Below are 23,193 nucleotides of genomic sequence, written 5' to 3'. Positions count from 1 at the left end.
CGCTGCCCCGTGGCCTCCACATCTCGTGGTTGCGGCTGTCATTTCTCCTGCTCTCTCAATGCCTCGTTCTATGTAGCATCAGCTTCACCCTGCACTGAGCATCACATGCTTTTGCAAAAAAAAAAAAAAAAAAGGAATGTGAGATGAAATGTTTCACACTGTCACGTGTGTCTGTAGTTGATAACCTGTAGCTCGTAAGGCTGAGAGCATTTTGAACAGTAATGTGAGGTAGGTATCAATGCTTCCTTTCGATAGGAGCTTCAAGTAAAGCCAATTCTTCGAATCTATTAATAAAAACCACAGTATTAGAAAATCACCCAGCAGGCAGCTTGTGTAGCCCAAGAAAGGGGAGCTGGGAAGGCCTTTTGTACCTAACGGTGTGCATCACGCTGGGAGGGCTAATGGTTGGCAACCATGCTAGATGCTTGCATGTCGGCCACTTTTATAATAATATGAGTTGGATTTGATGCACCCCTGTTGCCCCAGGAGGAAGCTAACCTCTCTAAAATGTTGACATTTCAAAATGTGGATATATTTCTTTCTGGAGCAGACCTAGCCTATGAAAATTACGTAGCTCTGGCTTTCTAAAATTTGTGTGTTTTTTTTTAAATTGGAATAGGAATATGTGGCAGGCTGTCTCCAAGCAAGTGATGGGACCTAGAAAGTTACACGACCATCCACTAGAGTGAAAACATGAAGGAGGACACAATTTATATTCCCTCTGACTTTCCCTTTCCAGCTCCCTCCCTCCATACACATACATCCAACCCCAACACACCGACAACTCCTTTCTTAAGCCAAAAGAATCCCGAGATTGACGTGATCGGTAGCTACCCCGTGGCAATCTGTTTGTAAATCTAAGGCTTCTGTAGCCACTTGTGTGATTTAGAAATCCTGTGATTTAGATCACATCTATGAAGGCCCTCAGCCCATTGGAGACATTCGATAAACTGTTACCAAAGGCGTCAATGAGGAGGGGGACCACGAGACTTCTGCAGCGCTCCCCCCCGGTCCTCACCCCTGTGTGAAACCCAACGACTCGGGTTCCTTTGAGAAGACATGTTGATGCTAGATTGCAGTGGCATCACTGTCCTCATACCTTTTCGTGGCTGGTTTCTGATGTGCTGTGATTCATGGCCACCTGTGTGTGCTCTGGAAGGCTGATGCCCTGAGCTCTCTAACGAAAATCCTCTGAGCTCGAACCGCAGCTTGTTTGGTTGCTTCGGTGCCGTCAGGGTGGGGGCTTGGACATGACACTGTCGTGAATCAACATGTTACAGATACGCCCCGTGACGGCTCTTCTGAGCGTTCACCGGCCTTGCTCCCTTTATGTGTTCCCTCCAAACTGACAGGAATTGCAGTTTTCCCCAAAGGCGGCCAAGTAGGAAAAAAAAAAAAATTTGGTAGGTTTCGGGATATATAGTGATCAGGCTTTTTTTAACATCAGCTTCGGATGTGTGTTCACCGTCTGCTCCCCGAGTTCATTTTCTGTAAGCGCCATTCATAGTTAATCCAGCCTGATTTCTGTCCGTCCAGGTACACCCCCACCTCCCAGCTCCGCTCACAAGAAGACGCAAAAGAATGGTTACGGTCCCACTCTGCAGGAGGCCTGCAGGACACGGCTGCCAATTCCCCTTTCTCCTCTGGCTCCAGTGTCACTTCTCCCTCCGGGACGAGGTTCAACTTCTCTCAGCTTGGTGAGTAGTTGCTTGTCATTAGCTGTGTGGATCGGCTCCCTGGGGCAGAGGTCAGCTTGTGCTTGGAAGAGATCTGTTGGTCATAGACTTGTGGTTTCACCCCTCTTGGGATCTGGTCAGCCTTCCTCAATGCAGTTTGATTACAGGAGATTGACAGCAAAGCAACTAAAGGAAATGGAAAAGTTTCCGATATTCTAATCTGTAATAATCTTTCTGTGGTTGGTAGAGTTAGAGCTAACCATCCCATTCTTGAGAAAAATGTACCCTATTCCTAAGACTTAAAGAAGTAGGTTGTAGCCCTAGCCAGTTTGGCTCGGAGGATAGAGCGTCAGCCTGGGGACTAACGGATCCCAGGTTCAATTCCGGTCAAGGCCACATGCCCGGGTTGTGGGCTCGATCCCCTGTGTGGGGCAGGAAGGAGGCAGCCAATCAATGATTCTCTCTCATCATTGATGTTTCTATTTCTCTTCTTCTCCCTTCCTCTCTGAAGTCAATAAAAATTTATTTTTAAAAAAAGTATTATAGATTGTAGAGCATGTCCCATGTTTGGTCATCCTCATGCTTTTTTATGCTAGAGATAAAAATCATGTTTTGATTGAATAAGTATTCTTGGAAGTGCCCACTCTTGAGATGATGCTTTGACAGGCACAGTGGGGAAAGAAAAAAAATGTGTGACACAGTATAAGTCAGGGGATTCTGTTTATAGGAAGCCATGTAGAAACTAAATATCATCAGGTAGCAAGTATCATTTACAATTAGGAAAAGGAAAGATCAGTCCTGGGAGGAATTACAGGGAAGGTCGCATGAAGGTGGCAAGATGGGAGCTGAGCCTTGGAAGGCTGATGGGAGGGACGGGGACCTTTCCCAGTCTTGTCTCCTTGCCGCCCTGCCTTTCCTGAGTATTGTGAGCAATCAATTCAGTCTTTAAGGACAGGTGTGGCTTGGGATCAAGTCTGACTTAACTCTGCATTTTCAGTTAACTAAAGGGATACTTCTGAAATACTGGATGTTACTAAAATGACCGGATTTTAGTAAGAAAGCTAGCTTTGGCTAAGGTAAATGTGCCGCCTCTGCACCAAAGTTCTTGAGGCGCCCTTATTCAGTGTTCCCCATCTGAGGCGACGAGACCTGTGTGCATATTGTTCTTTCTGAGCCGTAACTCTTTGGGGCAGGAGTTTCTTGTCATGCACAAATGTTTCCCAGCTGATCAAAAGCCTGGTAGGGCTATTTCAGGCTTTGGGCTTCGGAGAGAATTGTTCCGGTGAGCCGGGGAGTAATTAGCTCATGCCTGGAAGGTGACACGAGCCTGTCTGAACGTGCCAAGTTGGAAAGCTGAGGCCCAGAGCCCTGCTTTGGACCCACCTCCCCTCCCTTATTTTTAGCTCTCAGTGTATAACTCAAATGCTGATGTGACCACCTTTAGGAAACAGACAAGAGAGAGAATTTGGCAGGGATGGACATGACTGATCATGAGCAGTCTCCTCTTCATCCCCGTCCAGGATTTGAACAGAGACATGAATTCCCAACCTTTTGATTCTATTCCTTTTGTTCCAGCGAGTCCCACCACTGTCACCCAGATGAGCTTGTCCAACCCGACCATGCTGAGAACCCACAGCCTCTCCAATGCCGACGGGCAGTATGACCCGTACACCGACAGCCGCTTCCGGAATAGCTCCATGTCCCTGGACGAGAAGAGCAGAACCATGAGCCGTTCAGGCTCCTTCCGGGATGGGTTTGAAGAAGGTAAGCAAGGAGACTGGCCATCTCCCAGGTTAGGGGTGTAGTTAATTCTCCTCTATATCAAGTTCATTTCGTTGACCTGAGAGTCCACATGTGAGTGCTTCCAACTCCCCCACTGACTGAGGGGTCGGGCTGGAGAACTGAATAGTAGGGTCTGACTCTTAATTGATGTCTCAGGAGAGATCCTACTAAAAAAAAATCACTGTGAGCCTTAGAGCTGACTGAGTTTTGCTCTAGGTTTCTCGTTCTTAGACAGGGGCCATAGCTTCTTGGCATGCACTCTCATCTTGAGGTTCAGCCACTGGCTCCCCAACTTGGAGGAGCGCATTCCTGGAGAGTTTTGTTTCCCTGTGCTGATGCCCCCTTATGACTTCGGGGGGCTCCGGGCAGCCATGCCTCTCTGCTGCTCTCAAGAATTTTCTGCTTTGTTATTCAGGTATTCAGTGGTTCAAGTTTATTGCATTTGGTGATGCCCTTTTCATTCTTTGCTTGCTAAGTGGGAATATTTTGGATTAGATTTCTATTTTAAAATCATTTACATCAGAATTTTAAGATTAAAATGCTGTGGGCAACTTTGTCAACCATCTTCCTAGCTAGGTTCCTATCTCTTTCCCTTTGTTCCTTTAGTCAAGGTGTGAGTTAGGGAAACAGCAGTCAAAATGTTCTGAAGGGACATCACCCACTTCCCCAAAGCTCCCCCAGGGTGAACTGGTCAGACACTGGAGGCAGGACTCACTGGGTAATGAATGGTTAAGAGTGTGTAGTAAGACTACCAGAGTTTGAATTCCAGTTTCACTATTTACTAGGTGTATGATCTTGGGCAATTACTTCACCTCTCTTTGCCTCTGTTTTATTCACTGATAACGTGGGAGTACTAATAGTACTCAGCCCACAGGATTATAAGATTAATGAGATGATAGACACAAATGTTAACCCAATGATGTTATTGCACTCTCAGCCTGTAGATTCGGCTTCCCAACCAGCGTCCTGGCAACTGGCAGTCTAGCCCCAGCTGAGGGCTGTGTCTCTGGTTGTGCCCTTTTTAGTTTGGCCAGTGACAGAACAGAATGTGGAAGGAGAGCCATAGGCACTTCCCTCTGCTCCCAGTTCTCCTGAGAGTGGGGACATGTGCCCAGCATCCTCTTGGTAGGAAAGCACAAACAAACCTCTGATTGTTTCAGAAATCCCTAAACAGGTCAAGAGGGAAATGCAAGATGGCTTCTGCTTTGCCTGGGGGTACTTTTTTATAAAAATTTTAAAGTGTTTAGTTACAGAGCAGTTGTCTCCTGTTAATCCCTTTAGCAACTAAATTCTCTCCACCTCATTTATGTATCCACCCTCATTTATGTATCGTTTGCATCCAGGGACATTCACTGAGCAGGTGCAAGTATGTAAATCATGTATGGGAACCTCCCAGAACAGAGGATGGGGGGCTGAGAGGGTTTTGCTGGATTTAAGAGCTAGAAATGAGTGCTATAACAACTCAGAGCAGCAAGACTGGAGGATATGTTGACCGTATGGTGTAGGAGTAGGCTGTTGTCTTGAACTTCTGTTGTAATGGGTGTGCTGGCCACACATGGCCACAGAGCATCCCCAGCTCTCCTGATGATGACTCCCAGGTGGAATGTCCTGCTCTGTATTCATCTTCTCTGCCGTGTATGTACCTGAGTGAACCATGTGCAGCACCATAACTTGTCCAAACAAGCACACTTCACCTCATAAAGGTCCAGGACCATTACGGCATCCTCATCAGATCACTTTTATGTATCTCATCTGGAGTCAGACAGCACAACTGTGGAATATCTGCATGGCAAAGTGGCATTAACAACGGGTGCTTGCCCAGGAGCAGTGTCTAGACTTTTGTAAATCTCTTGATTCATAGTGACGTGGAACTTAATGCAGTGGGGAAAATCAAAGTTATGGGGAAGGGGTAGAAACTGCTGTTGATGTACTATAAACACAAAATATTTTTGTCTTTTGGGAAATTTGGCATCAGATTGATTTTATCTCTTCCATGGTTGTTAAAAAAAAATAAGACTTGTATAATTAGATGGTGGTTTTTTCTTTATATCTCTCTTTTAGAATTTATTTTTAATTTGACATTCAATATTAGTTTCAGGTGTACCACATAGTGGTTAAACATTTATATAACTTACAAAGTGTTTCTCTCCCCCCCTCCCCCCACCGCCCCATTACATATTATTAATTACTAGAAGCCTGGTGCACAACATTTGTGCATGGAGGGCGGGGCATTGTCTGGTATCCCTCTTGCAGTTGGGGACCACTGGCTCCTAACCACTCACCTGCCCGCCTGCCTGATCACCCCTTACCACCTCTGCCTCGGCTCCCATTGTAGCAGCTTCATCCAGAAAGTCTTTCGGCTGTCTGCTCTAATTAGCATATTATGCTTTTATTATTATAGATATTCCCCGTGCTGTACGTCACATTCTGTGACCAGATATAACTGTCAATTTGTACATCTTAACCCCTTCTCCATTTCACCCAGCCCTCCAACCTCTCTTTCCCCTGGCAACCATATTCATTTATTTTTATTTTTAGATTCCACCTAAGTGCTGTTAGATAGAGACTTTTCCCCCCTCTTTTGAATTTTTAACAGTTTTGCAGAAACAGTTGGAAAAAAATTCACATCTCAATTTAGAACATCCCTTATAAGAGTGTCAGAAGGTATATCACACGCCAGAAAGCAGAAAAGAAGTTTAGGAAGAATTAGCACAAGTACTTGTGCAATGACTTGGTGGTATTTACTAACCATCATTCATTTAGAAGGAAATGGATATGATAACCCTGTGGATTAGATATAGATATGGCCCACATACAACCTTTCAAAGTTATTGCAGGTAAATTCATTTCTATCACATGCATCGTGCACATATAAAATCAACTTTAATAGCAGACATTTAGGAAGAGGTGGGATGCATTTTGAAAATATATGCCTTTGGAGTGAGAAAAGAAACAAAACAAAAAAACAGATCACTTAAGAGCAAAGCAAGCAGATCCTGTTCCTGAATGCTGTGTGACCTTGAGCAGTTCACAATCTCTATCGGTTTCAGATTGCACAATGGCAGAGATGGCCTGAGATTCCTTGTAACTTTAAAATGTTGGCCATACAAGTATAGAGAGGAAATGCATGGCCTGCATTTGCTGTTTGGGCTTTGTTACTTTCACAGGTCTTTTGTTGTCTCAGAGTATCCAAGCACCGACTTGTTGGCTCAGTTCACTTAAAGGAGGGCCAGCTGCAGTGGTTCAGGTCAGCCACATTCAGTATGGGGTTGACTCTGGAAGGCAAAAAGTCTTTCTCTAGACCACAGCTTTGCCATTGCTTCTGACCAAGTGAGAGGGGTTAATTACAGAGGAAAACAAGTGCCTCCGCCTGATCCCTGCCAGATGCGCTTTTCTCTGCCTGTAACCCCAGCTTCCACGGAGATAGGGCTGCAGGCTGTCAGTGAGTCCATGAGGTGGAGAAATGTAAGAGGAAAACTTGCGTTTTCCAGTCGCCAGAGGCCATTCAGCAGCCTGTGCAGGCTTCTGGAGCAGGCGTCTGGCGGGGCAGTGTGACTGAAAGGTGTGATTATGGGGTTATGTTACCTGCATCTCTGTCCCCAGCTTGGCCTCCAGTATGATCTCCCGCTGCTGCTTGTGTCCTGGGGCTGAAGTAGGTTACCCCTCTGGAACAATTAGGTCACTAGGTTGGGACATGAGAAACTTCTGTTAATGTGTGGACATATTAACGCTGAAAGCCATTAATGGTCATTAACACCGTAACTTTTTTTATGGGGTCTGAGTCAGATGAGTCCTGGGTTGAGGAAGAACAGATGCAAAGATCTAGAACTCCAAGGAAGGTGACTGTGAGTGGTGGTGCAGGGGCAGCATCAGTGTGAAGGCTAAGAGAGAAGAGGGCAGGTAGGGCAAGCCCAGAGCAATGTGGGTTCAGGAGGAGAGAGCCCACCCAGGTGGCAGTCAGCGCAATAAGGAAGTCTTCATGGAGAAGGCGTTTGCACTGATCCTGAAGGTTTGGACAGACAGAAATGAGGTACGTCCTAAACAAAGGGAACGGTATTGGCGGAGCCCCTGAGGAGGCAAAGCACTCTCCAGGGCATGCTTGAGAGCCACGTGCAGGACTCAGAGTGTCTGGAACCACTTAGAGGAGGACCTGAGTGCACACCGAGCTGTGGGCAGGTGGGCAGCTGCTGATGCAAGTTGAGTTCAATCCTTAGGTGGTGAGTGAAAGCCACTGAGCACACGTGGAAAGTTACTCCCGAGCCTCCTACTCTCAGACCGAAGGTGATAGCTCAGTGTGGGACAGAGGCATTTTACTGTGGCCAGGAAAGCTTCTCCCAGGGAAAAGGTTCAAGATGCCTATTTCTTTCAAACAAGTTGTGGAGAGAGTACCAAGAAAATATCGTTAAAGAATCTGGTTTCCAAAGAGAGAAGTCAGCCAGAATTCCTTGTCCTAGAAAAGACCAGGCTTTAAAATGTCATGAAAGTAGCTAATACGATGTCTCCCCTTGGCTAAGGGCAGGAAGGGTGCTAAGAGGGTATGAGGATGATCCTAGGTCAAAAAGTGCCCGTCAGAAACAGAAAAGACAACACCACTTGCTTGTCCCTTGGTAGACATGACAGAAATCGAATATAGAATCTATATTTCACTGGGTTGTGCTTTCTAGACATATGTTTGCAAGCAAGTATTCTTCTAGAATGGTTTTATTGCCATAATCAGCTCCTCTTCTGCAAATACAAGGGGCAGGTGCTAGCAGGGTATAAAATACACAAGCACACAATCTCAGTCCTAAATGAATACATTAGAAAAAGAAAGGGACAAAATATGCTTTAATCGTAACAGGTTGCCCCTGGGAAATAGAATTATGAACCATGCCAGTTACTGTAGTGGATTTGCTTTTTAGCACTTCTCTGTCCTTGAAAATTTTCATTAAGTAATCATGTATTATTTTGATAGTTGGGGGGCAGAGGGGAGTATTTAGAAGGTTGTAGAAAAAGATGTGGTAACAGAACATTGACTGACTCTCCTAACAAACTATTCCTTATTTGACACTGACCTATAGCCAAACCAGAAAAGGTCAGGTTAAGATGAGATCAAGTTGCCGTGAACCTGGTAGTGCCCTATAATGCTCAGTTTCTCCTTCCCTCCCCCCTTTTTAGTTTCATAGCAGCCAGCTGTGTAATTCACCTTTCCTTTTCTTTTTTTTAAATAGTTCATGGATCCTCACTCTCCTTGGTTTCCAGCACATCGTCCATTTATTCAACAGTGAGTATAAATCAATGCTGTGTGGCTATGATCATATGAGCCGGGGTTCCTTTATCAAATATGTCAAGAATAAAATATCAGCATTTTTTCCTGGAGAGAGTATTTCCATTATAAGAGGATGAATTAATTAGGAAACAAGATTTGAAATTCACAAACAACTATTGACTATAACGTACCAATCAATAAATCAGGAGTAGGCTGCTTTGTTAGTACTTTGTGCTGTGCATGGTGACAAGTTAGAATGTGTGAGAAGCCTTGGCCACCTACTGGTAGAATTTGAAAAGAAAGACTTTGAACAGTGTATTAATCTACCTGCCTCAGTTTCTTTATCTGTAAAATATAAAGAAGAACTGACCCTACTTGCTGGAGTTGTAATGAGGATTAAATGTTCTGAAGATTATCTTTTGCTACAATATAAATTTCTTGAGCACAAGGAATTTTTCTGTTTTTATTCCTCATACCCGATAGATGTTCCAAAAATAGGTTTCCATAAAATAAGAAAATCCATGTACAGTAATAAATACAATGCACACAGCACAGAGTAAGCACTCATACATGTTCCCCATCAATGAGTTTTAGTGGCCAAAACCAAATGTAATCAAATATCATACTAGATTGGTTCTGTTCTGTGGTGCTTACTTTTTATACCATGCACATAAATTTTTGGGAATTCCTATAGGGGGAAAAAATATTTTCTTAATTGAGAATTGACAATTATTTAGCCTTTAATTTTGTAGAGGACAAATGTATTGTGTTTTTATTTGTTGTTGTTGTTTGTGTGTGTGTGTGTGTGTGTGTGTGTGTTTAAAATAATTCTATGTTTGGTCATACTAGATTTCTGGGCTACATAGCAAGACAAACTATATATAGCTCCCTGTAAGTAAAAGGCCATCCCAGAATCAAATTAAAGAGACCACAGTCTGACTGCTCTTTCTTGGGCCTATGGCAAGCAAAGACTTCTGTGGTTGTTGACATGGTTTGATTCGAAGGACCTAGAAATACTCTCTTCAGCTCCTACCCACCTCACCCCTCCAACTCCAAAGTACCTCTTTCTTCAGCTAATCGTCTTGTCAGCCAGAGTCCTGGTTTTCAATGTAAAGGCTTTCTATATAGTAACATTGGGAAGGTTGTTTAAGCCGTCATCTATTAAGAAATCCTAGCGATGGCCTTCTAACTGCCAGGCAGTGCCAACACTAAGTCTTGGTTCTACTATGAATCTCTCTGATCTCGGTGCCAGAGATGGTCCTTTCAAACCTAGATTCACTTCGTCAGCAGTATGACTGGCACTACATATATACCAGGTGCTGAGCTAAGCCCTGAAGATATGGTGTCAGTGTAGAGAGGAGGCCCAGCATAGAAGGTTCTGCCAGTAAGGTTCACTTTTAACTCCTCAGGGTCATAGGTAACTGGGAAACTCCAGGTGGGACAGCAGGAAGGTGAAGGTCACATTTATCCTTATAATCTGGGATGTCAACAGGCTGGCTGACAGAAGCGTCTGGCCTCCCTTACTCTAGAGGCCTTCCTGTCCTGCAGTGCCTGGGAGATGAGAGGGAGGGTGAATTGGGGCAGAATTAACTTACGTGCAGGCCTGCCTACTCCCAGGTGAGGTTTACCAGGTAAAATACAGAGCACCCAGTGAAATTTGAAATTCAGGTGAACAACAAGTAATTTTTTAGTATAAGTATGTCCCAATATTACATGAGGCATACTTTAAGAGTAGTAGTGGTGGTAGTAGTAGTAGTAGTAGTAGTAGTAGTAATAGTAATAGAATTTAACTGGTTGTCCGATATTTTTATTTGCTAAATCTGGCAAACCCTGCCCTGGCTCATCCCCTTCTCACACCCTGCCTTGAGCCCTTGACCCTGTCACTGTTTTTACATGGGGACAGGGGCTCCTCACAATCAAAGTAATGGGGGTGTTCTAATTCTTCCAAATTTCTTAAAATAATATGCTGTTTGTTTTTGGTCTTTTCTAATAATCAAATTCATGGAACCAGTAAACCCAGAATAATACCCCAGGAAAGAAACGAGTAAATCTTCCAGACTGCTGGTCGCATCCAAATGCGGTCCCTGCAGGCTGGACTGCGCTGCTCTTTGTTCCTCAGATTAGATTTGATCCTCTAATCTCCCTGTGTTTTCTTTGCAGCCAGAAGAAAAGTGCCAGTCAGAGGTAAGGAACAGTTTTCTGGTTGGAGTTCCACTTTCACTGCCATCAGTTATTTTACCCAGCTCCACCTGGAAGTGGACTCCCACAGCAAGTAACCCTGTCCCTTTTCACCTTCAGATCCGCAAGTTGAGGCGGGAGCTAGATGCCTCCCAGGAAAAGGTTTCAGCTTTGACCACCCAGCTGACAGCAAATGTGAGTATAGGCACAGGGCAGTAGCCATCGGGCAGGGAGATGGCCCTTGCCCCCTTCTGAGCATTACCTCAAGGCCTCCTGCCCAGAGCACGCTGGGAGCATGCAGTGTAACTAATAGGATGCAGGCTATTTAGCACCATGGGTGTGAATGTTGGCGCTGTAACTTGCGGGCTCTGTGCTTTGGGCAAACTCTTTAACCTCTGAGCTTGCATCTGCTGCTCTGTATGATGGGTGATGATAATACCTCTCAGAGTTGTCATGTGACCAGTACCTGGGGTATATTAAGTGTTCAGAAATGTTCATTTTTCTTCCCATCTTCTTTCTGAAATTCTCAGGAGGGAAAAGGCGGAGGGATGTAAGGCTCCCAAGTAAATAGCTGACTGTTCTGTAATTATAATTTACACAATTACGTGTTCAGGGGGCACTGCCAACCGGCATTCAATTCAGCAATTGTTTAAGTGCCAACTATGCCCCAGGCACTGTGGGTTCAACAGCAGAGCAAGCAAGTCACCATCATTTCAGTGTTCTTTGTCTGTACAGCAGAGAGACAAAACAAATTTGCTATGACATGATAACTGTTATGATAGAGATAAAGAGAAAAGGTGGTGGGAATATGTGCAAAAAGCACCTAACGCATTCTCTGTGGGGTAGGAGGAGATCCAGGAAGGCTTCCTGGAAGAGGTGACATCTGATGGATACTGTTTAGGGGAGGGTGCATGGGGAAGACACCATACTAACTATTATGCTGGAAGAATAGTTTGTGCAAAAGCCCAGGGTGAAAGATCTTGGTGCATTTGGAGATTATATAAGTAGTTTTTTGTAATTAGAATCTATAGCTTGGATAGGGGGAAGAAGCAGGTGGAGAGGAGGAAAAAGGGGGAAGGAAGGAGGCATCAATGAAAGGCAATGGTCAGGGCATGTCACAGAAGCTCTCAGCTGTTGGTGGTGATTTCTCAGTGAGTTCTAAGCAGAGCTGTGAGGTGGTCAGGTTTGCTCCTGGAAAACTTCCCTGTATGTGGACATAGAATTATAGGGGTTAGAGTAGACACAGAGATCTTCTACCCCATCAGACCAGTCTGTGCAGGACTCCTGCTGCAGGGCTGAAGCTCAGAGGCAGAGCCTGAGGTTTGGGAGGTACTGTGATGCCACCTGGGCCAAGTTTCTTACCCAGGAACACACAGCCCAGCCCGAGACACAAATACATGTGTACGTACACGCCGATCATAAAGCAAACTGCCTGACCCCATAGTAGGTTGTTAAGCAAAAAGTAATTTCAAAAGATTGTCTTCCAGGGACCAAAAAGCTGAGTCAGTACTCAGAATTAATATTTAGCTGGAGTTTTTGTCCAGGTAATTCCTGCCTCGAGCCTGAGGCTGCGCAAGGAAACCATTTCTCTTCAAAATCGGCACGTGGTGCCTCACACAGTGCTGGGCCTTGATTACAAGCCCAGTATTTGGTGAGTGTGGTCATTCATGCTTTTTTTTTCTTTTTTTTTTTTTTAGCTCTCTTATATTTTTAGAAATCTTTTATATATATATATATTTTAAAACCCTAACGTACTAGGCCTCTGTATGTTCTGTAAGCCTTCCTTATCTTTTTTACCTCATCCACCATCAGTAATGCTACCAAAAGAACTTCAGAAGTTAATGTGAGATCTGGGTTTTGAGGCTTTGATCCTATTCAGAAAACAGCAGAGGTCTTAGTTTCTGAGGGTGGACTCTTTATCTGGGTTATTATTTGAATCCAAAACCGACCTCCGACCCAATAAGCCAGGATCTCCTGGTGTAATCCAAATATGTGAGATTTAATAGCATAAGTTCAAAACTGCTCCCTTAGGTAAGGATTACTGCTATCAATTATTGACCCTTACTTGTCAAAAAATAGTAATCCTATGTAATAAAAGGGTAATATGCAAATTGTCCCCTCAACTGGGAGTTCAACTGGGGGACAGGGCCAGCCCACCAACCATCTGGGGCCCCTCCCCCTGGCCAGCCCCGCTCCCGATCCCTTGCCTCTACCGGCTGGACCCAACCCCTGCACAAATTCATGCACCAGGCCTCTATTTTACTTATAATGAACTTGAGTTCGCTCTTCTAATGACCTCATGCTCCACGGGACCTTGCGTTGGGCCACTGGGACCCTGCTCTCTGTTTCAGAGGAGCCAGCGTGAGAGCCCTGACATTACTACTCTTATTCTTCTAAGAGTGTGTGTTGCTCCTCGGGAAGCCAGTGAATCCAGTATTGTTTTAAAGTAAATATTTAGCCTTACCCCACACCACCAGGGTGTTTTATTGTCTGCCATCTCTCCCACAGGCCAAGCTGTGTTTGTTTTTCTAGGACAAACTACTCAGAGCCACCTTCTCGGGTGTTTTTATACCACTTGTGTTTGTTTTCCCGGGAATATGAGACCGGTGCTGGATGAGAAGGCCGTTGTGGCTCTGTACCAGGCTCGCAACAGCCTCAGCCCATATTTTCATAGTTGCGTTCATGACACAAAGTCGGTCCTTCCGTTGTTCCCCAGCAAAGCACAGTCCTCTGGTTCCTCAGAGCAAACGCGGTTTCTTCCTGAGCTTTGCAGAAACGCTTTCTCACTGACAGTCTTCATGGCGTCTGGTTTTGGTTTGTATGGATAGACGACATAAGTGCCCATGAATAGAATCATGGGAGGCAATCAAACAAAGATTTGAAATAAATGGAATTCCAGTCATTGAAATGTGACCTTTCCATTCTTTTGAAATGCATGGATAACACTCATTTTCATTTCCATATCCTGCCCCGCTTCCTTTGTACACTATGTGACTGTCTTGAATTAAATTGGCTTTGGCTTTGCCACATTCTCCAGGACACACTAAAGTAGATCTCTCTATTTTAAAATGCAAAGGCATTTTCTTGTTTTTTTAAGAGAGAGAGAGAGAGCATGTAATCAGAAAGAAACTGGCCAGTCCACTTAGCATTTCTATTACCAGTAGTTCTGCTTTCTGCCAGACCCTATGGCTGTTGGAGAAAAGACTCAGCTGTGATCTCAGAGAGGATCTTATCTTCCACCATGGTTCACGTTTGATGAGGTCTGGTGATAGAGGCCTCTGACTCACTCCTCAGTTCTCTCCTTAAGTGGCAGTGTCCACAGGCTCTCTTCCCAGCCCAGGGCAATGACTCCTCCCCCACAACTTTGTACCCAGCTCTTACTCTTCACTGTGTGCATTACCCATCTTTCCTTCCAGAATTTTCCAATATGATCAAGTCTTAACTTCTCCCAAGACTCTCCAGTATCCTCCTCATTCCTCCTGTAACTCTCTGTGTGTCTACCCACCCCTCTCCGAGGACCCTTCCTTGATCTCCCTATTCCTATGTTCTGATAGCATTTTTTGTCATTTTCTCATTCCCAGGCCTCTTCCTTTCTCGCCCCCCAGTATCCATTCATTCCTGTGTTTCACACTTCCTTAATCCTTTATAGACCATTTTCACTTCATTTAACGCTCATCATAACGCTGGGAAGAAAATAGAGCTCCCATTTATGGATGAGTAAACTGAGGCCAATAGAATTACATGACTTGTCCATTCTTTATTCTTGATTTTAACAATATTATCAGGATCCTCAGTCAGCCGGTCAATATATCACCTGCTGCTCTGTGGAAAAAGGAAGAAGGCTTGGTGTTGAAACACAAAGTGGCATCTTCTCCTTGAAGAGGATTGCGGAGAAGGAGGACAGGAAAACATCACATTTCTCTATTCTAATATAGACTTTTTTTTTTAAACACCTTTGAAAATTGGATGCATATTTTAATGATAATTGGTAGCATTTTTAAGCATGTCTTAGTAATCTAGAAATAATGGTGCAACTGATGCCATTATATACCTCTAAGAGTGCAGGGTTGCTCAGGGGAAGGTCATAACTCCCTGGGGGAGCAGGGGAAGGGTTTTCTAACTAAGGAGGTAGCAGATGGGCCTTTCAGTGGCTTTTTATTAACCAGGATTATAACAGGCAAAATATGCCAACCACTTTGTCCCTTCATCCTGCAAACATGCTCAGTGTGAGCCTCTGTGGTGAGCTTGGTGTTTGATGAACAGAAGGTTGTCCTGCTGAGGAGTGGAGACGTGAAGTGGCAGTCACAAGAGCATGTGTGTTTTTTACTGTGATACTGCAGTCCATTGCGCTTTTGAGATCGGATCTGAGGGAACCAACCCCATTGGGGGTGTCATGACAGTGTGAGCTGAGATCTCTTGAGAAAGATATACAAAACTTAGACAGGGAGGCTGCTGGGGGTAGAGCATTGCAGGCAGAGGGCAAAGCATGGGTAAAGGCCCGGAGGTGGGAAGAACCATGGGATGTTTGAGACACAAAAGCTAGAATAACTGGATCCCTAAGGGTACTTACTGAGCAGTGGGGCTCAATAGGCTGAAGAACTGGGCAGGGGCTGAACCTCTGAGGGTTTCAGTCTGTAAGACTGGCACTGTTTAGGGACGCATACCTTATAAGGTAATGTAACAAGGGTTGTGTCTCCCTCTCCAGGCTCACCTCGTGGCAGCCTTTGAACAGAGTCTTGGAAACATGACAATCAGGCTCCAGAGTTTGACCATGACGGCTGAGCAGAAGGTAAAGCAGAAAGGATGCTTTTTCCCCTCGCTGTTTGGGGTTAACAGTGCACCTGAAAATAGTATTCTCTTTCATTCCAGATATTGTGTAGATTTTAATGTACTTCTTGAATTGCTAAAGAGTAGGCATGTTGAGTGAAAATATGATCAGGATGGAAAGATGGTACATGTATCAGGGACAGATTGCCATAGTCCTATTCCTGCTGGTTTCATGGCTCAAATACCTATGCTGAAAACTTGCCCAATCTCCTGTTTGAGACAAAAGTTTTTTAGAACTCCTGTATTCCCTATCATCCTCTATTGAAACTTGCACTTTAGTTGAACTCTATATAGTGAATGATTTTTAAAATATATTTTTTATTGATTTCAATGAGGAAGGGAGGGGAGGAAGAGATAGAAACATCAATGAAGAAAGAGAATTATCGATTGGCTGCCTCCTGCACACCCCCTACTGGGGATCGAGCCTGCAACCTAGGCATGGGCCCTTGACCGGAATCAAATCCGGTACCCTTCAGTCTGAAAGCTGATGTTCTTTCTATCCACTGAGCCAAACCAGCTAGGGCTACAGAGAATGATTTTAGAACAACCAGTATTTTTTTCTCTACTCCTCAGGACTCAGAACTGAATGAGTTAAGAAAAACCATTGAGTTGCTAAAGAAACAGAATGCAGCTGCCCAGGCTGCCATTAATGGAGTAATTAACACTCCGGAGCTCAACTGCAAAGGTAGGAACAGAAACAGCCGTCAGCCTGCCTGCCTGCCTGCCCCTAGGAGCCCTCCCCTGACAGTGAGTGATGCCATCTCCCAACCAGAGCTGGGTGCCCTGTCAGTTGGACAGGTCCTGGGAGGCAAATACTTCATCAGATGACTTTTGCCCTCTGGGGAGGTAGCTGTTCCATCTCGTCCTCTTCTCTGTTGTATCTCAAAAAATGGGATAAAATTTATTTCTGTTGGCAAAGTGTCACAATATTTCATAGCCCTTATCTTTACTAATGCTTTGGATTTCCATGCTGATGTGGGACAACCTGAAATGGGTTCATCTCATGCTTATCTGCCGGGGCTGACCAGCAGACCCTGACCGACAGGTGAGCAGATTACTCCAACCCAGGTTTCTGTGAAAGAGAGGGCTAAGGGACTCTTTTACTTCAGTAGTAAAAGCAGTCCTGTTTGCCTGTCTCATTGGCTTTTTATTGTAACAACAGTTTGAACTTAAATTAACCTCTAGATACAATCATTAGGGTAAGTATTCTTGAGAAAGTATATGCTTCTGCAAGCTCAGGTTTTTAGAGATTAAACATAGAGATTCTAGCAAAACACTGCAGGGGATCAGACTTGTTTGGAAAAGTCAAGGTAAGTAAGGGCTTCCGCCTTCGGCAAGGTCCCCTCAGAGGCCCCTGACCTTTCAGAGAATCCTCCTTATAGCCATTCCAACTAAGCCCTGTGCTTTCCCATATTTATCCAGGAAAATATTTGCGAGTGAATTGCTTTGTCTTTGTGTCTCCTAGTCTGGGGGGTGGGAGGGCAATGTGGACGTGAGGATGATTTCCCTCCTGCCGTTAATGACCTTAACAGTAATAGAAGTTATAGTGGTAGTGAACATTCATGGACCACTCACTGTGTTCTGAGAGTTGTGCTCAGCGCTTCAGTTTTTAATGAAGGATCTCATTTTCTTTCCACAACCCTTATTGAGTGCCACACTGGTCCTCTCTGTATTGTGCTGATGGGAACACTGTTTCAGAGGCAAGAGCTGATCCCGGAGTAGTTAGAAGCAGAAGTGGGACTAGACCCGTCTGTCTGACTCTGAAACCGTGCTCTTAAAAACCGGGCTGCAAGTGTAGTTCTGTGCTCATGAGGAAAACTGCAGACTTTATTTTGGAATCACTGACACTTCAGGCAATGGTATTCCTGGAACCACCGGTGTTTTAGCCATCAGGCCTTCTGAGAACTTGATGACAGAGTTGACATGGGAAGGATTAGCAGGAGCTGGGCAGGCAGAATAGAGGGAAAAGAGCATTCCAGGAAGAGGGAATGGAGTATGGAAGATCCCTGAGATAAAAGGAGCCTAGTGCAGTGAGCAGAAAAGTGCTAAAAACATAGGCAACTACCACTTCAGTTCAAAAACTCATTTCAGCGCCTGTCTAAAGCACAATAGAGCTGGTGATGGGGGGATTCTCTCTGACCCTTCCCGTATTTATGTAAAGTGGAAAGAGTATGGCCCCATTTAATTGACCCAACGGTATAGCACCTACCTACTCAAGGGCCTTAATACTATCAGTGAGGAAAAGAAGGTGATGTCTAACTGGAAACACCTAGTGGTCCTCAAGTGTGTAGATTTAGGTGTGAGGTTATTCCCTGGGACAAAGGAATGGGCTCGAGGCAGCAGCTGCTGATATCCCACCTTGGTTCTGCAGGAAATGGTACCTCCCAGTCCACAGACCTCCGCATCCGCAGGCAGCACTCCTCCGACAGCGTGTCCAGCATCAATAGCGCCACCAGCCATTCCAGTGTGGGCAGCAACATAGAAAGTGATTCAAAGAAAAAGAAGAGAAAGAATTGGGTGAGTGTACATCCAAAGACTCTCATGCACTGACTTATCAGAGCCTGTCTCAGAACGCAGGCTTGTTCTTAACTTCAGAACATAGACCTTTGGGGGGGCAGATCCAAAGGAGTGGTTTGTGGAGAGGTTTCTACTAAAATCCATGTTGTGCTCAGCCAAACACTAGGATTTATGAAATCACCACCACCACCTTGTAGTCTTTCTGTGTTCATGAGACTTAATGTGAAGTATTCACCTCTCATTTCATATGTGTCATTTCTTCCTCATCACATGTGGCCAGAAACCTGCAGGTACTAGAGCAAATTGACTCTTAAGTAGTTTCTTAGTTCCAGCGTATTTTTTGGAGTGTTCTCACTAATTATCCATTGTTAATCATAATCCTTTTCTATTTTTTTACACAATCGCCCATGGTAGCCTTAAACCACCCTTCTCTTTGAGAAATTTTGACCATGGCCTGTACGTAAAAGTTGCATAGTGGTGATGTTAGCAGTAAGTGAATGGTTCTGATCTTGGGAGTGGTTATACCTCAAAATGTCAAGTATAATAGAATAGTCTCCACGCAGTGTTTCTCCGTGTTTCCACGATCCCAGTGAACTCTTTTTGGTACAGAGGCATTTTGAACAGTTTTCCCATCCTTCTGGGGAACTCCTACTCCTCCCTCCAGACTCAGTCTTTAGTTCTGCTGCTGAGGCAGCAGAGTGCCAGTGGACACTGCTGCTCCCTGTCTTCAGCCCAAGTTGATCTGACGTTGGCTAGTACTCAGAGGGCCCCCATCTGTCCATGCTGACAGCATCATGTTTTCACAGTAGCTTTGATGTCCTCATTCACTCCATAACACTTCTCACTCATTTTGTGTCATCTTGGATGGTTGGCGAGGTCTAGTAATAGAGTAGTTCAAGATTTAACCACTTTGGTCACTGATGACTTGTGTTGCAAGCTAAAAGGCTTGGTTTCCTCATCATTCTGATACATTTTTTTTTTTAAGTTACTAATGGCTTTTAGTCAACTCATTTGCTATGAGTTAAACAAATAGAAGTAATTCATGTTGCTGGCTGTTTCTAATATGCTATTGAGAAATATGGTCTGACTTGATTATCAGAGTGGCGAGAGAGGATTCTTTTCTATGAAAAATCGTGACTACTCATTTTCTTCAGTTTAAGAAATAAAACCTATTTATTTTGTTTTAAAAGTTATTACTCTTGGTTATTATTGCAATTGAGGAGGATGAATAATTTGCATCCTCAGATAATCCCCAAGCTTTTGTAATCTAAATTTTGTAATCTCCTCTTCCACCTGGCATTTCACCAGAGGTAGAGACAAGGGTTTAGGTTGATGGCTTAGGTGCCAAATTCTTCTGCTTCCATAATACTCTCTGGAAATATGAGCAGAAGTAAGAATAAGAGAGGAATGGGATGTCAATTCACCCCCAAGCTGGATATATAGCTTGTTATAGATGAAACATTAATGGAAGAAAAAATTTATTAATTGTTTCAGAAGGGCCCATTTCTGAATTTCTCAATGTCCAAGAAAGCCCCCAGACTATGTTTTCAGAAGTAAAGGGGACTTTCAGAAAAGGAGATTACTTTTTACAAGATCTTATTTTGGGGCCTAGAAAATTACATGCTTAACCATAGCTCTCAAAGAAAACATTGCACTTTAATTCTTTATGTTCCCATTAGAATTCTCAGATCCATCTCATGGTTTTGGGAATTTGTGATATACCAGCTTCTTTTTCCCAATATGGTTAATAATTTTTTTTAAAAAATATCCATTTTTTAGTAATATAGTGGGATGTCTAATTCCCTGCTTATTGTGTTATCGCATGTATATATAAGGACAGCAGGAGTTCCTAAGTACATATATCAGAGAGCTATACAGCCATGTTGGGGCCGGTGCAGTAGTACAACTACCCTTTGTTGCTGAGGGGGGAGGGGGGGAAAGACATACCCCCCCCCAAAAAAAAAAAATTAAGGCATTGGAGAGATGACTGATGAGAGACAAAACGGTGATACACACAAGAAGGTGGGGGCAGTCATTTCAACCAGACAGAGAAGCTGGAAGAACTCAGATTGTAGGGACTTCCAAACTCACTATCCTTTTCCTTGAATAATGGAGGAAGGTGCCCCTTATGCTTTGAAAGATTTGTGATCTCACTGGAAACCTCCTCTGTGTGTGGTGTTTATAATTAGCCATGTCGTGTCTGAAAAGTCCAAAGCTTTCCCTGTCACTGGCTTTCTCTGTTAAAAATTGTCTTTTTTCCTTCCCCCTACCCCATTTTTTGCTTGCATTTTCTCTGGCAGGTCAATGAGGTAAGCAAGACTGTTAATATCAGATACCAAGCTAACCCATCCATTGATATGACTAACCTCATCCGCATCCGTCGCCATGTCTGAGCATCCTGCTTCATTGCTGTGTAACCTCATCCTCCCAACATCACCTGCTGAGCCAGGCTCTGTCTTGCTGTTGGCATCTAGTCTTGACCTGAGAGTAGGCATGGAATGTTACCCACAGGGCCAGTCCTTCGAGCTGTCCACACCAGATAACTCTTCTTCCCCTAATGCACTGATTGGAGAGAGCTGTTGGGCACCTTATTCATAGTGGGAGGAAAACGTGGGAGAACTAATTGCTCTTTGGTCTGCATGTCCCCGTTTTGCATAGGCCTGCCTGTTGGCCATGGCCCCTGCCAGGCTGACGGTCTTGTCTGTTCAGTTACGCAGCTCCTTCAAGCAAGCGTTTGGGAAGAAGAAGTCCCCCAAGTCAGCATCCTCTCATTCAGACATCGAGGAGATGACGGACTCTTCTTTGCCTTCCTCGCCAAAGTTACCGCACAACGGCTCCTCGGGTTCCACTCCACTGCTGAGGACCTCCCACTCCAACTCCCTGTAAGTCTGTCTGTCGGGGTCAGGTGATGTCTTTGACCCTTAGGAACCTTCTCAAATAGGAGTGACTGAGAGACTTGCTGTGATACATCTGCTCCTTGGGATCCCCGATGCCTTGCCTTCATAGGACTGTGCATGTCCCTTCAGTGACTTAAGACTGGAGATGTTGAAAGAGAAAAGAAACGGGTTTTTGTCCTGGTGGCCACATCACTGTGGATCATTAGTAGGTTGGCCTTGGGCAAGTTGCTTAACCTCACTTTGTTTCCATTTCTTTGTCAAATTGAGGTACTAGTTGTCTACTCACCTTAAGGACTGAATAAGATAAATGGATATAAAAAAGCTACAGCCATCTTGCTATGATGAGGAGATGGTTTTATAAGTGTTGGCTGAAGTTCTGGTTCTTTAGGGTAACAAGGCTTAGCGTGATAACCCTTTTCTTCTTTGATCATAATTTTGTATTGACTCTTGGAGGTCAGCACTCAGAAATTGGAAGTTTAAAAAAAAATGGAGAGGTTCAGTGGCAGTTCTCTTTACCAAAGGGTCTATATTTTGTAAAATGACTCATCACCCTGAACTCCCCTAGTAAGTTTAAAATGAGCAGATTTGTTCAGAGCTCTTTGGAACACAGCTCGTTCTGTTCAGTGAGCCATGCATTTGCTCACTCGGCCTTGGTTTAGGTACTGTTACCTTGGTGACTGGTTACACAGAAGGGACCAGTCATCTGCTCTCATCCAGCCAGCCTCCCATGATTTCCACTGAGCACCCACTGGTCATAGTCCATCTAAAAACATCCTATGCCCCAGATGCTAAGGGTGAGAACAGGTCAGGAATGCCATGGGACCAAGCCAGGTGGGAGAGCTAGATGTCCCCTTAGAAGGTGGACCAACTGGCTGCCTGCAACAGTGAGAAAGATGCCCCTGCCCCTTGGGGCTGACTTTTGTTAGAGATCCGGTCAGGAGAGAAAGAATTGAATGAAGCTCAGGCCATCTGTACGGACAGTGCCTGGGAGAAGAGGGCCACTCTGCCTGGGCTTGAATGGCCACTGAGCTGGAGTGAGACACCTTAGTTTCTTCATGGGTGAAAATAGGATTCATTACATCTACCTCACTGAATTCCTGGGAGGGCCACAGTCACCGTGCGTGAAGGTCTTCCTTCTTGCTGTTTTGTTCTCCTCCAACTTGAGGCCCGGTCTGTGGAGCCATCCCTGAGTCCCTTCACGCAGCCAGCCAGCCTGCTGAAGACAGCAAGAACACAAGGGTCCCAAGGCCAGCTTCCCCAGTGGGCACAGGAAATGTGGGCAAGAGGATGGGCTAGGCTTTGTAGCTCGCCAGCTGCCCGGACCACAAGGCAGACAGTTAATGGAGGAGGAAACACAGCATGGGCCCACCCACCAGTGAAGCAGGACCCTGCAGGGACCTTTATCTTACTTACTTATCTTACTTAGTAGATTAGCAGCCCTGTCCCTGAGGGAGCACCTGGTCCAAGGGTGGCTGCAGATACATTCACTTCCGTTATGGGCAAGGCTAAACCTGAGCACAGGGAGTGGGAGGAGCACTGAGGCCTGGACTCCAGTGCCCCCACCACCACCCAGGGCTCTGTGTTCTTGTGGGAAGGATGAGACCAGTGGTTGAGAATGCTGGTCCTTTCTGACCTGCCCAGTGCTTAAGAGGTAAAGGACCAGTTGCCTGTGGCTGCCACATATGCCATTGTTCCGGAGCAGAAAAGAAAGGAGCTCCTCACCTCTGCTTTCTGGATTTAAACTTTGTATAGAGAACCTGTGTGAGCAGGGCGCTACTCCAGATGTTCCGCAGATTCCCAAGAAGGATATTAACCAGATTCCCGCCCCTGGGAATCGGGCTACTAGGGACAGAACACAATACACTTCACTTCCGAGCTTCTGTGTGCCCAGCACATTTCCTGGCTCCGGTTACAACCATGTATAGGACAGGCACATTCCTGCTCCGGTGGACCCATGTACCAGTGGGAGAGATAGACATTGAACACATCCCTCTGAATAAATTAGGAAAATCAGACAGTGCTGAGGGTTAATGCTGGGATGAAAACCGCATGTTGGGATACAGAGCAC

The 23,193-nt window shown here is 44.9% G+C and overlaps 1 protein-coding gene across 9 annotated transcripts in view; it reads left to right on the top strand.

The window, feature by feature from the left end:
• Positions 1-23,193, top strand: part of NAV2 (neuron navigator 2) — a 355,228-nt gene that overhangs the window by 301,813 nt on the left and 30,222 nt on the right. For 6 of the 9 annotated variants that reach the window (XR_004986047.2, XM_036426215.2, XM_036426219.2 and 3 more), the window contains 10 exons: positions 1,537-1,697; positions 3,252-3,440; positions 8,669-8,721; positions 10,867-10,890; positions 11,005-11,079; positions 15,590-15,673; positions 16,285-16,396; positions 18,083-18,228; positions 20,529-20,537; positions 20,938-21,110. Coding sequence is in view for 8 of the 9 variants with exons in the window: in XM_036426215.2 (XP_036282108.1) it covers positions 1,537-1,697; positions 3,252-3,440; positions 8,669-8,721; positions 10,867-10,890; positions 11,005-11,079; positions 15,590-15,673; positions 16,285-16,396; positions 18,083-18,228; positions 20,529-20,537; positions 20,938-21,110 (1,026 nt within the window). In the remaining variant the exon portion in view is untranslated. The remainder of the gene's footprint in view (positions 1-1,536; positions 1,698-3,251; positions 3,441-8,668; positions 8,722-10,866; positions 10,891-11,004; positions 11,080-15,589; positions 15,674-16,284; positions 16,397-18,082; positions 18,229-20,528; positions 20,538-20,937; positions 21,111-23,193) is intronic. The other 3 variants (XM_036426216.2, XM_036426218.2, XM_036426213.2) reach the window with 1 other exon arrangement.

Source organism: Pipistrellus kuhlii, unplaced genomic scaffold (genome assembly GCF_014108245.1).
Source record: "Pipistrellus kuhlii isolate mPipKuh1 unplaced genomic scaffold, mPipKuh1.p scaffold_m20_p_9, whole genome shotgun sequence".
Taxonomy (NCBI): Eukaryota; Metazoa; Chordata; class Mammalia; order Chiroptera; family Vespertilionidae; genus Pipistrellus; species Pipistrellus kuhlii.
Note: the sequence above shows the minus strand (reverse complement) of the source record. Positions and strands in the feature narration are given on the sequence as shown.